This window comes from Nicotiana tabacum, chromosome 17 (assembly GCF_000715075.1).
Source record: "Nicotiana tabacum cultivar K326 chromosome 17, ASM71507v2, whole genome shotgun sequence".
In the NCBI taxonomy this organism is placed as follows: Eukaryota; Viridiplantae; Streptophyta; class Magnoliopsida; order Solanales; family Solanaceae; genus Nicotiana; species Nicotiana tabacum.
In genome coordinates, this window is record NC_134096.1 from 120,695,986 (window position 1) to 120,710,167 (window position 14,182).

General features: G+C 33.3%; 2 protein-coding genes across 4 annotated transcripts; both read right to left on the bottom strand.

Moving 5' to 3' along the window:
• Window positions 1–3,330: 3,330 nt before the first annotated feature.
• Window positions 3,331–7,444, bottom strand: LOC107822852 (uncharacterized). Of its 3 annotated transcripts, none has more exons than XM_016649426.2 (5): window positions 7,298–7,444; window positions 5,715–5,856; window positions 4,714–5,335; window positions 4,018–4,166; window positions 3,331–3,763 (listed from the first exon to the last, which is right to left on the bottom strand). In XM_016649426.2, exons 1-5 carry the CDS (start codon window positions 7,333–7,335, stop codon window positions 3,584–3,586), a joined length of 1,131 nt encoding a protein of 376 aa, XP_016504912.1. In that variant the 5' UTR covers window positions 7,336–7,444; the 3' UTR covers window positions 3,331–3,583. The 3 variants fall into 3 exon arrangements, with proteins under 3 accessions (XP_016504912.1, XP_016504913.1, XP_016504914.1); XM_016649427.2 differs by having other exon boundaries at window positions 4,018–4,157; window positions 7,298–7,443; XM_016649428.2 differs by having other exon boundaries at window positions 7,252–7,425.
• Window positions 7,445–9,289: 1,845 nt separating this feature from the next.
• LOC107822851 (U-box domain-containing protein 45) lies at window positions 9,290–13,137 on the bottom strand. Its single transcript, XM_016649425.2, has 2 exons — window positions 12,388–13,137; window positions 9,290–10,434 (listed from the first exon to the last, which is right to left on the bottom strand). The coding sequence occupies exons 1-2, from the start codon at window positions 12,843–12,845 to the stop codon at window positions 9,582–9,584; spliced, it is 1,311 nt and encodes a 436-aa protein (XP_016504911.1). The 5' UTR covers window positions 12,846–13,137; the 3' UTR covers window positions 9,290–9,581.
• Between the last annotated feature and the right edge of the window lie 1,045 nt (window positions 13,138–14,182).

The following is a 14,182-nucleotide window of genomic DNA, read 5'->3' on the forward strand; positions in this document are numbered from 1 at the left end:
AATCATATGTAGAAAACAAGTCCCTGTTAGGACACATATGATATGAACAACCAGAATCTAAAATCCACTTATTGTCTAATCTGAAACTAGTTTCAGTTGCTAAAAATATAGTTCTCTCAATCTGATCAGTTGTTACACTTGCTTCAGCGGTGTCAGGTATTTTTGTATTCATTTTTTCTTTCTTTATGATTTTCTTTATTTTTTAGTTTATAGCATTCAGAGATAATGCGACCTTTCTTATGACAATAGCGACACTCTAAATTATTGTATCTGGATATGGAGTCGGATTTTCCCCTAACAAACAAGCCAACTTCCGCTTGAGTTCCACTAGCTTCCCCAGTAATATCAATATCTATCTGTTCTTTTAATTTTAAGATAGATTTAATATCCTTATAAGAGATATTATTCTTTGCATAAAGCATAGTATCTCTTATATGCTTAAAAGATGGGGGTAGAGAACAAAGCGTTAACACGGCTTGATCCTCATCTTTAATTTCAGCATCTATATTACTCAAATCCATAAGAATGGAATCAAAGGTGTCAAGATGAGAGAGAATAGAGGTACCTTCACTCATACTAATTGTATAAAGCTTCTGCTTCAGGTAAAGTCTATTTTCCATCGTCCTCTTCATATATAAGGTTTTCAATTTTTCCCACATGCCTTTGGTTGTGGTTTCTACAGAAACTTCACGTAAAACCTCATTTGAGAGATTTAAAATGATACATGCTTTTGCCCTTTTGTTTATGACGACAAACTTTTTATCCGTCATTTTATCCGGCTTCTTCTCCTTTTCTTACAACGCCAAGTCTAAGCCATCCTGAATTAAGATAACTTCCATCTTTAATTGGCACATTCCGAAGTTTGCACTTCGGTCAAATTTCTCAACATAAGTCTTTGTTAGAGTCATTTTGGCTATTGAAACTAACCCGGTTAGATCCGGCTCTGATACCAATTTGTTAGGATCGTGAACTCGGGTAGTGCGAAATTTAGCCAAATAATGTTATAATGACAATAACAAATATAATGCAAGTTGATAATAACTGCAATTAAAGTATATAAATAAGACACCAATTTAACGTGGTTCGGTCAAAGTGACCTACGTCCACAAGCGGAGAGGAGCAATTTTACTATAACAATAAGAGTACAAAAGAGAGTACAAAATTAGAGTAAACACTCTAATTAATCCCAAATACTCTAAGAGAATAACCTCACAAGATCACTCCAAAGAAAGGGTTCACACAAGTGCTTCCCAATACTAACTCTCATACAAAACACTTTTAATAAAGGAGGAAAGGAAGAAACAAGAAATGAAGACCCATGTCTTGTTGGTGTGTTTAAAATGAACTAATGGCATTCTCTTTTATAGGCAAAAAAGTCTTGGCATCTTAGGTGTAAAAGAATGAGATACAACTTGTGCAAATGATGTCCACCACACAATGCAATATTTTTGGGTCCCAAAGAATATTGCCAACAACCAAAAATATTGCCAACAAAGTCTACACTTTACAAAGATGATTATGCTTATGTGAAATGAATTCCATTAGCCAAAATATTGGCCTGAGATATTTGACTAAGATGTAATTTGTTTACCCTTTTCTGAGATAAACTCTCATAAAGTCAAAAAGGTAAAATAAGTTCACAAAATAAACTTGAATTTATATTGCAAGATTCCATTAAATCTTATTCTTCCAATAATTCATGATTTTAGTTCGTTCTTTTCAGTTCTTTTTTCAATTAGAATGCTCGCGGAAACACTAAAAGTATTTTTTTTTCCAAATACTTAACCTTAGTGACACGTTTGAATTTAACTCTTTCTTCTGCTAGTATAGTTATCAAAACAGTCTAGCAATGAAGTAATCTGGTACAACATTAAATTCACTGGATTATATAATTTATTGATCAAGTAACATTTTTCACGTAAAAATATGAAGATATCCTAACATTTTAACTTAGCAGTCTTTTGGAAAACCCAAAAGGAACCATAGGAAAATGATGTGGCCAACTCAACAGAACTAGTTCTATTCAGAAGTTCAAACTTCATGGGCATAGTAACATGAGTTATTATAGGAAAAATACTTTAAAATCCCCCTAAATTTGATACGCATTATTAGTTACATTCTTGAATTATCTATGGTCTTAATTACCCCATATACTTAGTTATTAGATAGATGTTATCCCCTTGGACGATCTCATCCCAGGAAAGTAGCATGGACTCGTCCGCCACGTGGATTTTTCTGTCTATGTGGCATTCTTTTGAAAAATAAAATATATTTTTACCTTTTTAAGTATGTTTCTTTTTTAGATAAATTTTTTTCGAATAAAATTTATAATAAAACTTGGCTACAACAACATTATTTGAGCTAATATTTTTTATTTGGCTAAAAATAATAATGTTTTAGTTATTCTTTTTTGTATTTGACATGAAAATAAAGATTTATACAATTAAAATAAATAGTCAAGACATCTAAAAAGTTATAAAAAATACATAGTTTGAAATTTATTATTTTGGCTATAATTTTTTATATAGCTCTAAATTATGGTACTCTAAAAATCTTTTCTTTTTTCTTTTTTTTTTTTTTTTACAGATTTTACCTGAAAAGGTAAAAATACACCATTGAAATAAATAGTCATTGCATCAAAAGAAGAAACAAAAGGAGCGTACAATTGCAAGTTTATTTTTTTGGCTATACTTTTTTTATTTGGTAAAAAATAATGGAGCTATGGCCAATTTTGTTTTTATTGGTTTGACTCGAAAATAAAAATACACAATTAAAATAAATAGACATTATATATTTAAAAAAAAACAAGAAATATATACAACTGGTACTCCATTATTTTTGCTAAAAAAAAATTTATTTGTTTAAAATGATGGAGTTCCTACCAAACGTTTTACAAATTCGGCCAAAACAAAAAAAGAAATATGCAGTTGGAACAAATAGACATTATATCTTAGAAGAAATTAAAAATAATAAAAGTTAGAGTAAAGTCCACAGTGTATGTTAAGATGAAGCAAGAAGAAATACATAGTTGTAACAAATAAATCATTATATATGACAATTAAAAGTTAAAAAATAACCTATTTGGAAGCTGATTTTTCTTCACGCACGCGCTCTTTGCTACATCAGCGTCCAAGGGGGTAATGGCTCTCAAAAGGCCAAGTTGAGGAGGTAATTAAGACCTCGAATAGTTTAGGGCTATAACTAATAATCCGTGCCAAGTTTTTGTGTGTGTGTGGGGGGGGGGGGGGGGTTAGGTATTCTGCCGTTATTATATGATGAGTATTTTCAATTCCTGATCACAAGGACTCAATTTACCATAACTAACAGATATAATAACTGAGGCCAAAATTACTATACTCATCAATAAATAAATAAAAACATCCATCTCAAACTATAGTCAATGAGAAATCTGAAAAAAAAATAGATTAACCTTGTTTGCCTAAGGAATGTTAAGAGTTACCAGAGTTTCGTTCGGAGCTTATTTACTAAATCTCTGTAAACAGTTGCTGGAGTTACATTTGAAGCTTATTTATCTAGATGATTGTCCATACCATTACTGGAGTATTATTTGGAGCTAGAATGTCTAGATTATCTCCCAATCTGAGTCACAAAAGACTTCTGACAATTCAAGCTTCTCATTTGGAGAAGATTTTGGCTTGCTCTCTGCATTTGATTGCTCTGATTCTACACTGAGATCCTCATAAATGGCTGTGTCCTTGTTTCTCTGATTTCCAGGCTTTACCTCTAGCTTTGTCATGTTTTTCTGAAAGCAAAACATATGTCAGACTCAAAAAAAAAATCAAAAGAAAGCCACTATACATCCAATGTTTCATATTCAATGAGCCCCAATTACATCCTCAACCTTGATCTCCAACCAGAAAAATGAATAAATGGCTATGCATACAAACAAATAAGACAAAAAGAAAGTGACAGGAAGAAACCCAAACAGATTAGTGGAAAATGAAAAGTGGAATTTCAGGCAAAAAGATAAACTCGGAGGAAAGAAGGAGGCAAGACCTTGTGAGAGATATGAGCTCCATAGAATTCTGAGCACGAAGACAAATCATCCTTATACACCAGAACACAGTTTCCATCAAACTCCACTTCAGGACCTGAGTCGACGCTTGGTTCGTTTACATGATGATCCACAGACTCTCCTGCATTGTCTATCCATTAGAAAAATAAACCATAAGGGAAATAACAAAATATCAATAATTTTCTCAATCTTACAAATTCATTTTAGGCATGTGAAACCAGGAATGCTAATTATTAGACAGATTAAGCTCAATGAAAAAAGTACTCAAGTAAAACACATGCAACAATAAAGAGGAGAGTCAAAAAATTAGCAGGGATTGCAGCTAGGTCTAAGAGGAGAGACAAACATCAACGAGGACTGCCTTAAAAGAAGTTTTAGGTGGGGGAATTCTTTCAAAATATGAAGAAAGTCTTCTACTCTAGGCCAGTGTTAACTGTTAAGTTGTCTGCTTAAAGCCCTGTTAAATAGATCCCCTTTTACCTCCTACCTTTCCTCCTTAAACTAGGTTATTGGCTCAAATGAAAAATCAATATTCAACACAAACAACAAAAAGAAGTCGAAAGCAAAAAGCAAGAGGAAGTTCAACTGGATGCACTGGAGACAGCTTGAATGCTGACTCTTTCATTGACTCCAAATGAGTCAATCGAATAGCAGAGCTAAGACAAAAAAAAGCATACCACTTGATATAGCTGGAAGTGCTGCACAAGAGTTTATTTCGTCAAAATCGGGAAAAGCAGACTCTTGTGATTCAGTAGAGTAAAGTGAACAAGTTAAAGATGGGACATTTGAAATGTTAGCTTCAAGATCCGTGACATCTATGGTTTTCCCCACTTGCATAGAAGGGTCAGATTTTTGGCATTCGACTGATGCAATTGTCGAAGATTTGGCAGAACCTTCAACTCCGTTAACACCCTCGTAAGGTAGTGATGTCATGTTTAGAGTTCCCTCAGTAAAAGCCTTTTCGGAAGTATCCTCAACAGACATCTTCATCACCATATCTGCTTGTGGCTGAAGTGAAGAATCAATATGCACTCCTTCAGCAGTTTCTGCAGGGAACACGATGGAGGACGAGTTTGAATGGGAAAGTTCCTTCTTATTATCCTCTTCCACGATGATGTTTGACAGCTCAGAAGCTAGAAGCTGTTTCTTTATATTTTTTTCTAAAGATAAATTACTGGTCTCGTCTTCCTTGGCTTCTGACAAAGATGCAGGGAATATTTCTTGAATAAACTCTGAACAAAATTGTTTCAGATTTGCACCAGCTATCTGCAATTGGCTTTCGACATAATCTAGTTGTTCCTGCCAACACACAATTAATCAACTAATTAAAGCATATCAAGGAACATCAAAAGCAGGCAGAAAATCTAATTTCACTTTCCAGAACTCAGAAACATGATAACATCAATTAATGACAGCTGCAGTCTACCCTATTCCATGTATATGTTATTATCACAGGAAGAGAAGACCTATAAGAAAACCAAAGAGCTGATAATTTGTATGAAATATATTTGTGCATATACGTTCACGAGAGCACCAATTGTAATGTCCTACAACATGAAGCGCTCTGGGATTCAAATTTGATAACAAGCAAAGGAAAAAAAATAAAAACAAACAAGAAGGAAAGCTAAAACAATCAACAGATGGCACTTGAGATATATCGTAAGCCGACTAATGATACCTGAGATCTGGCGTCAACTTCAGAACACAGATTTTCCAACTTAGCCCCAACCTTTTCAATCCAGGCTATGCCTTTACTTGTGAAGTCCATTACGAACATAAATAGTTTAACTCTTAGAATAGCTGGTACACGAACACAATTCCTGCTCAAAGATGCCAAAAAGAACTCTAATCTTCAACAACAAGCATGAATAATTGTGATATAACGGATGCAAAATAAGACAACTCTTTGTATAATTGAACCACATTGAGAACATGCTAAGCAATTTTCATATGAATTAGAAGTGCATATGTGGATGAATAAAGTGCTTGGTGTGTTTCCACTCCCCAAGGCACAAACCAGTTAATAGAGAAACAGAAAGTTAGCAATGTGGTGTTGGATTACATTTCAGTTTCAATTTTCTGTCACTAACACGTAGTTGCATTTGACAAAAAGGATGCATCTCTTAGTTCCTCAAAACAAAAGAAGAACTGAAAGATGAGAATCATCTGATATTGGAAAATAAATTCAAGATAAGCGAATGCAAACAAAGGATACAGAGTATAATTTTAAACAGCTGACACCATTATTAAGGTGAATTTATGTGTACTGTGTTTGACAAATGTCCAACAAATATCATAAGTGATCCAACAAAAAAGAATGTTTTTTCCTTCTTCAAACGTTCACTCCTTAGATATATAGCAGGACGTGAGTCTAATTCAGTATGACGTGAGTCTTCTTCTCCATTTATCCAGACTCCCTTGAATGTTTTTCTGCTTTTGAGCCTTTTTCTTTTTGTTGGTATTTACTCTTTGTTGAATGCACTTTCTTATACATAAAAGTTTATTTTTTAATTAATGTGATCACTGTTTTTGTTACCACAAGGCAATGTGTGGCATCAAAGTTAGATTTTCCATAAACTAGTGTAATAATCTACAATCACATATGGAAAGCATTTGATTAAAAGAACACATATCAATTTCTTGAAAAACATGTGCATTGAGACTAATCAAAACATCCCTGGGAACCCTAATAAACAGAATTACACTATGAAGATTGAATTAGTCCCCACAGAACAACAAGTTTCGAGCAAAATACCTAAAAATCTTATGTAACATTCCGAAGTATGATTAAAGCTTGCAAAAGGCCAATGGAACTTTAACCCAATTCAATAAACACAGAAGAACTTAAACTCCCAAAACAAAACACCAAGTACAGATAAAACTGGAACAACAGGATTCTCAATGTTGATCACGAATTAGTGGAAAGAAACAAAACACATCTTAGGCTCTTACCAAGTTTTCTTTTTTCACTTCATGCAACTAATGAAAGCCCAAAAAAATTCTATTTTAACCCAATACATCAAAACCAAACAAATTGTTTCTGACTTTCCCAAATTAGCAATCAATTTAGCAAGAACGAAACAGTCTACAAATACTTAAGAGTCATAATAATTCTCATAAAACAATGATAAAAGTATCAACATTCAGTTAAAGGGCAGATGATTAACAACAAAAACAAATTGATCATCATTCTTGAATTAACGTTCATAACTTACAAGTTGGAGACAGGATGCAAAAGTTTATAGAGAAAACCCAAATCACCTTAAGGACAAAAGGTTCACATAAAAGGGTGGATACATAATGAGAGAAGAAAGGAAGTAAGAAACTGAAGCAAATTGGGAGAGAAAAGAAGAGGAAGTAGTTCAGTAGCCTAATAGGAGTAGGAAGTCATGCAGTAGAAATCTAGTAGGTGCAGGACTATTATGTTTCCATGCTCCTAGTTTGTGTACGAAAAGTACGAGGTGACAGGGCCCACCGTCTATGGGTCCTACCATTTCAATTTTTACTCACAAATAGTGTTAACTTTAAAAACAAAAAAACAAAAAGAGGCTACTATTTCTTCTTTTGAAACTGAAAATTCGTAAGGGTTTTGAGTTTTCAAATATCTTTTGGAAACAAATTATTTTCTTTTGTAGGAGTATTAATTTTGAGATTTGGTTAGGTTCAATGAAATTAATCAGGGGAGGATCTACCTTATGAGGTAGGGTACCACGGTATCTGTTCGCTTCGCTAAAATTCCTACTACGTACATAATATCTCTGTGAAGAAACGTATATATGAATAGAGTGACACCCAGAAGTCGCAAAGTGGAAGCGGATGTCATTGGTTCAGCCTTCCCTTTGAAGGCTTTCTTTGGCCTCATGAATGCAAGTTCGATTCCCTATTTGGAGCAGCTCCTTTGATTTTTTATTTTTTCTACTTATTAAGATTTCCTTTATTTTCAGTTGAGCCCTAGGGCCTCACCTCTTTTCCTTCTTTTTCGGTTCTTTCCCTCCTTATCTTCCTTTTATTACTTGCTAAGTCTCTCTTCTTCATTTTTTTTAACTTTCAGTCCTCATTTTGTTTCTATCATTATATCTTACTTTATGAACAATTATTTTCTATAGGTAATTTGAATTGATTTTAATTAGCATATAATTTTTTTTTAAATGAAACGATATTAATTTATATATTAGAATATAATTTGAGCAATATCTTCTATTGGGTTTTGAAAAAAAATTAAATGGCTTGATTGATAGTCGTTTTGAGTCAAATATCATAGGTTGAATGTTGAAGGTTTTTCTTTGAAAATAATTGTCATATAACTCAACAATTAAGATAGAAAAATAAACAAAAAACAATACAAGTAAATAAATCTAGTCAAACAAAGAATATATAGTATTGTTAAGCTACTCTTTAAGCAAATATTTATATTGGGGGTGCTTTTTCATGAAATGTTATTTTTCTTTTGCATTTTTATTTAGAATGTGTTTAAATTAAGCGTTAAAAATTTGAACTAAAATAACTTATTTGCTTTGTGAATGAAAGACCTATTCAAATTAACCAAAAACTAAGCGAACCGACCCATTATTCCTAATCTGTCTTTGTAGCTACTGACATGTATACTGTATACATAACATAGTGGCACTCGCAACCTTCGAATCCAGGATCCGCCTCTGAAATTAATAGTGCAAAGTCACACACAAATAGAATATCTTAAATATATTTACTAAAATTCATTATATTTTAATTTGAAATGAGAGTCAGAGAATAAATGTAAAAAAGAATATAGAATTCAAAATATTTATATGACCTTTGGTTGTTTGACAGAATAGATGATTATGAAGAATGAACACCACAAATATTTTTTTGCGTCCGTTGCACGCTTAATTACCTTTTACCTAAAACATGCATAAAACCCATAAAATATTTGGTCAACTTCTAATTTTTTTAACTTTTTGGAGTAAAAGGATATAGGCGCTGAATATTCACTCAATGAAATGTAATAGCGGTGTAAATTTGCACTAAAAATGTAAAGAGAAAAAGAATAACTTGTAGCTTAATAATAAACAAAATTAAATTGTACAATAATTCATGCTTATTGAATCAAAATTTTTACAGCTTCTAGAACTTGCCCAAAACCACTAAACCTATTTTCAAATTTTAACTACACACCTATCGACTATAAAAGAATTAGAATAATTAGGTAAGCCACTTCAAACTTACAAATGTGTAATATCTCCTTCCCCGAGTTACCAATTGTAATCTAATCAATTTCTATCTTTGGAAAGCCCAAATGTCACATGACACGGGAGATAGGAACAAATTAAAGGGGAAGGGAAAAAAAAAGTAATTAACCACAAAAGCATGTTTTGTCTTGAGCTGAAGGAATAAAGTGTACTTCTTAACATTGGAACGAATCATTAGACTGTTTTTATTTGGTTTCTATCACTCGTTTTTTTTTGAAGGACAAATATTTTCATATGATACAAAAAATTCATGCAGAAGATTGCACAAGTAGTGCAAGATGAGGTTTTATAAAATGCTGTTAATTAAAAGATCAATCTTAGTAAGGCAAACTCTTAGAACTTGAGCTAACAACTAGGGACTTAAGCCTTGAACAATCACTAGCACCATTAGCTCTACTAGTAATTGTTTCCATATTTTTATGAAGGCTTTGTTTCACAATTTTCTTCATCAGTTTCTTGCTTTCATCAACAGCTCTTGGACTCACTGGTGGTGAATCAATTGCCATTCTTCCTACTTGTGGCCCTGAGTGAGGTCCCATTTTGCTCTGCCTTTCATCCTTAAACCATTGTAATAATTTCAATGCTCTTTTTTGAGCCAAAGAACTACCCAACAATGCCACTTCAAGAAGTACTGGAACTATACCAGACTTAGCCATTTTCTCCCTTTGAATTGAACTTTGGTGAGCCAATATCATCAAAATGTATACCGATAATTCTTGACATTTTGGCTTCTCTTCCCATGTCATTATTTCGATTAAGCTCTCGGGCACCATAGGATTTTCTTCCATTGCCTTCTTCCCCATTAAGGTAACCACTAGATTTCCCAATGTGGCTAATGCTTTCTCTGATACTTCCTTCAATGAAGACAATCTCAAGAGAGTAGTCACTGTTCCATTATTTGCCAAAATGGCAGCATTTTCCAGAACTGAGGACAGATTGTACAATGTCCCTAGACATGTACTTTTAGTTTCAACGCTTGAGTTTGATGAATCAAGAATGCTGACTACAAATGGAATAATTCTTGAGGAATCCATATTGAATTGAGTGTTGGCTAGGGATGATATAGACAAGATCAATTCTGCAAATTCTTGCCTTGTGTTTCCATCTAAATTGTCTGGTTTTGGGGGTAATCTTGATAAGATTCCTGCTTCTACCATCAGAGCCTTGTTCCTGAAAATGGGAACCAAGAAAAAATAACTATGTTAAACAAATGAATTACTCCATTAATATGGCCAAAAAGAATAATGGAATAACCAAGCATTAGGGACCCAATTTTATGACTTCCATTAGTTATATATTTATAGGTCAACAACTTAATAATTACTATATAGAAAAATGGGTAGGAAGTTGCGGGGGTCGCCCAATCATGTAGGGGTCCCCAAATAAATAACCAGAGAAATTATAAACATTATTGAGAGTGAGAGAAGTCAATAGGATTCTGCTAAGCAGATCAGTGCAAGAACTGAAGGTCAACAAAGTCGATTTTTTCATATTTCTTAATATAATTATTACGTGAACCACTCCACTTTGATTACTTCGACGACGAATATTAATAAAGACAAGTAAGAACAACCTGCATATAAAAATAACAACCCGCTCTTTGTTCCACCTTAGTTATACTAGACAGTGAACGCATTTAATTTTATGGCAAATATATTAATGAACAATATAATTTCTAGATCATCTTTTTACTCTCATACGAGAAAACTTTTGTCATGAAATTAATAAAAGTAAAGAGATAAGATTGGGTGAAACTTATATGTTGTTTTGTCCTTGAAGAGATATTTATATAATCAGTTCAAATCTCTTCATAATTACCAAAAGAATGTGGTCATACCACATAGTCAAAATGTTATGGGTAGAAAGTCAAGTTGACTCAACTAACCTAGCTATCCTTGCCATTCTAAGGCTGTCAAAATGCTATGGCTAGAAAGTCAAGTGATAAAATCCATTTGCTAGTTGCTTTCCTAGTCATACAGGGTTACCTTTTTAATGCATTCGAATGAAAGAAAAGATTCACACCAATTTTCGAAGTATCATATGTATGGTTAAAAATAAGCAACAACAAAAGTCATGCATGTTTTAGGAAGAAAATCTCAGCAATCGTTTTTCCAAAAAGAAAAATGAGAAAATGGTTGATGTTTAAATCGTTTAAAGCTCAAACTTTCCAATTGTACATTACTTTGTTAAACTGTAAAAATTCTGAACATTAGAAGATGTAATTGGAACATATTTGAAATTTTTTTGGATAAAAAGTCACTAGGGATATTTTATTTTTATGGCTGTCTATTATAGAGCCAAGAAACGGTATTATTCTCTAAATCAATCTCACGTGCCGTACAGTGTGTTAAAGTCAAATATTGGCCACTGAAAGTGGTCAGTGGGCTCCACGTCTGGGTACATTTCCCAATTCCCTGTATGTAGTTAGTTACACATCCAATAATCAGTTGCCACGTCATACCACCGCACTATGATCCAACTAGCTTAGTGGGATGAAGTTTGTACTACGGAACCCCTCGTAGTGTACTATCAAAATCTCAACCCAAAATTTCAGCTCAAGTAAGAAATCATATTATATTCTACAAGTTAGTCAATGTAATGTTCAAGTATTTTTACCTGCATCTTGACTAGATTACCAAATATAATTCATCTATTACCTTTATTAGATTCTTAAGTTTCATATCAGGATTATCACTTCAGTTTTCATACTATACATTTAGATAAAAATAAAAATTCACCGTTCTATTTTGGTAATAAAAGATGTTCCGAAAGAAATCATGAAACAGAAAAATATGCCATTTGCTGTTCCGAAATGGATAATGCTATTTAACTTGTAAAATCAGTTTCCCAATCCATGAATATGGGATGAAATTTGATTTGCACCTTCTGAAATTGCTCATTCTATGTGATGAAAAAATATCTCACATTAAAATAAAATTACAAGCTGTTATAAATTCACGATTCTTGTTCTTATCGTTTTTTACGAATTTATATACATATATATTAGTGGAGCATATCAAACTTGGCACTTAAGAAAGCTAGGATAGTTGATAAAAAAATCAATTAACAATAAAAGAGTTAATATTATTATTCATGATTCATAAAATAAGTAAATGAACTTACGTGAAAGAACCACTGGAAAGCTCAACTAATGCTTGAACCGCCAATCTCTGCCGCCGCACCACCACCTCAGAACCACCAATCATGGCCACAAGCGGCGGAATCACGCCCAGCTCCGCCATCAGTTTCCTCCTCTTTAAGTCTTCTTTAGCCAACTTCTTTATCTCTTTGGCAGCCACCTCTTTTTCTTCCGAACTGCCAAAGTGAAGTTTCTTCACAGATTTTTGCAAAACCATCCATCCATTATCTTTAATATCACTCTCTTTTCCCATTATACCCTTTTCACCTTCTTCAATCACAATCAAAGTATCTGAATTTTCTCTTGGCTGATCAGACGGTTTCAATGGCTTTTTAGATGCTGCCTTTAGCTGAAGGAACCGACGGACTTTTGTGAAAAACCTAAGCTTTATGCAGGTCAAATACCAATTACTAGTTGTACTAGTTGTTGAAGTATTAGGCATGTTTCGATATATACTACTCGTGAAGAGGACATATATGAAGAAGAACGGTTTTGTAGAACGGTTTTGTAGGGGCCGTGGTTGGGGGTGGCCGGGTGGGATAGGGATAGGGGTAGGGCTAGGGGTAGAGGTGGTTTAATTGAAATTCTCAAAGGTTTTAAATTAAGTGTGTTTATCTCTGACTTTTGGTGAAAGAAAGAATTAATTGGAAAAGAAGCAGACAAAGAGAGAAGAAGACTTTGTGGGCAACAAAACAAGAATAGCAGAAAGCACATGCAGATTCACGATATGTCAGTTACATAGGAAGGAAGAATTGAAGTTTTCTCTGATTCGCTGTTACATACACTATATAGAACAAAACATGTTAGGCACATATCCACTTTGACCCTTGCGGTTTCTTATAATTGTGGAAACCCCCTCAAGTCTTCAAAATTAATCACTCTTTCAAAGTTTTGGCATGTGTGTTACTTTAATTAAGTTTCACTACTATTCTCCTAACTAGCTTAGCCAACTGCTCCCAAGCAAGTCACGTTAACGTTGTACAATAGATAAAGTATTTCAAGTGTCCAAATTAAAACAAATAGTGATGAATAGTCCTATTTTCCCAATAAGCTTGACTAAGAAAATTGTATTCATTAATAGGGTTTCATATACATATAGACCGATCTCATATATAGTTTAGGTTGCTTGTTTGAATTATCAAAACTTGAAGGGTATACATGCAGTTCTTAAAAGACTCACCCCAAGAAGGAATAAGAAAATGCATGCCTCTGGTTTTTAAGATTTTATTTTACTCTAAAATAAGATATTGAGCACCAAATTAGTGACGGATGACCAGAATATACACAAATTTAGGCAATGAAGTCTGTTACGACAAAAGTAGTCAGCCGTGAAATATAAAAGAGAGCACTGCTATAAATTTTCTATTTTTATTTGATCCAATTGATTTAGACTGACACACATACGATACTTCACCTTATAGAAGAAAGGATTTGTTAACAAGTCAAATGTCAAATCAAGGCTGCTTGACAAGAATATTAGTAGTAAAGGGGCCTAATCTTTATGGGTTTTGAGAAATTTGCAAGCAGCACAAAGGGAAAAGTAAATTTATGTCAACGCGCGCCTAACAGTACTTTTAAAATTTTGGAAGTCTTAATTTTTACCACTTATATTACCACCAGTGCCAGATATTAATTGCATGCTAATTCAGTTGAATCTTGTCAATGCAATCCTTTATTATTTTAAGACACCTCACAGAGGGTTGTTTCACAGATCATAGACTTTTACCTTTAGATCTTCATTGATTTTGCATTTAGATCGATTGATTTTGATGAAAGTCA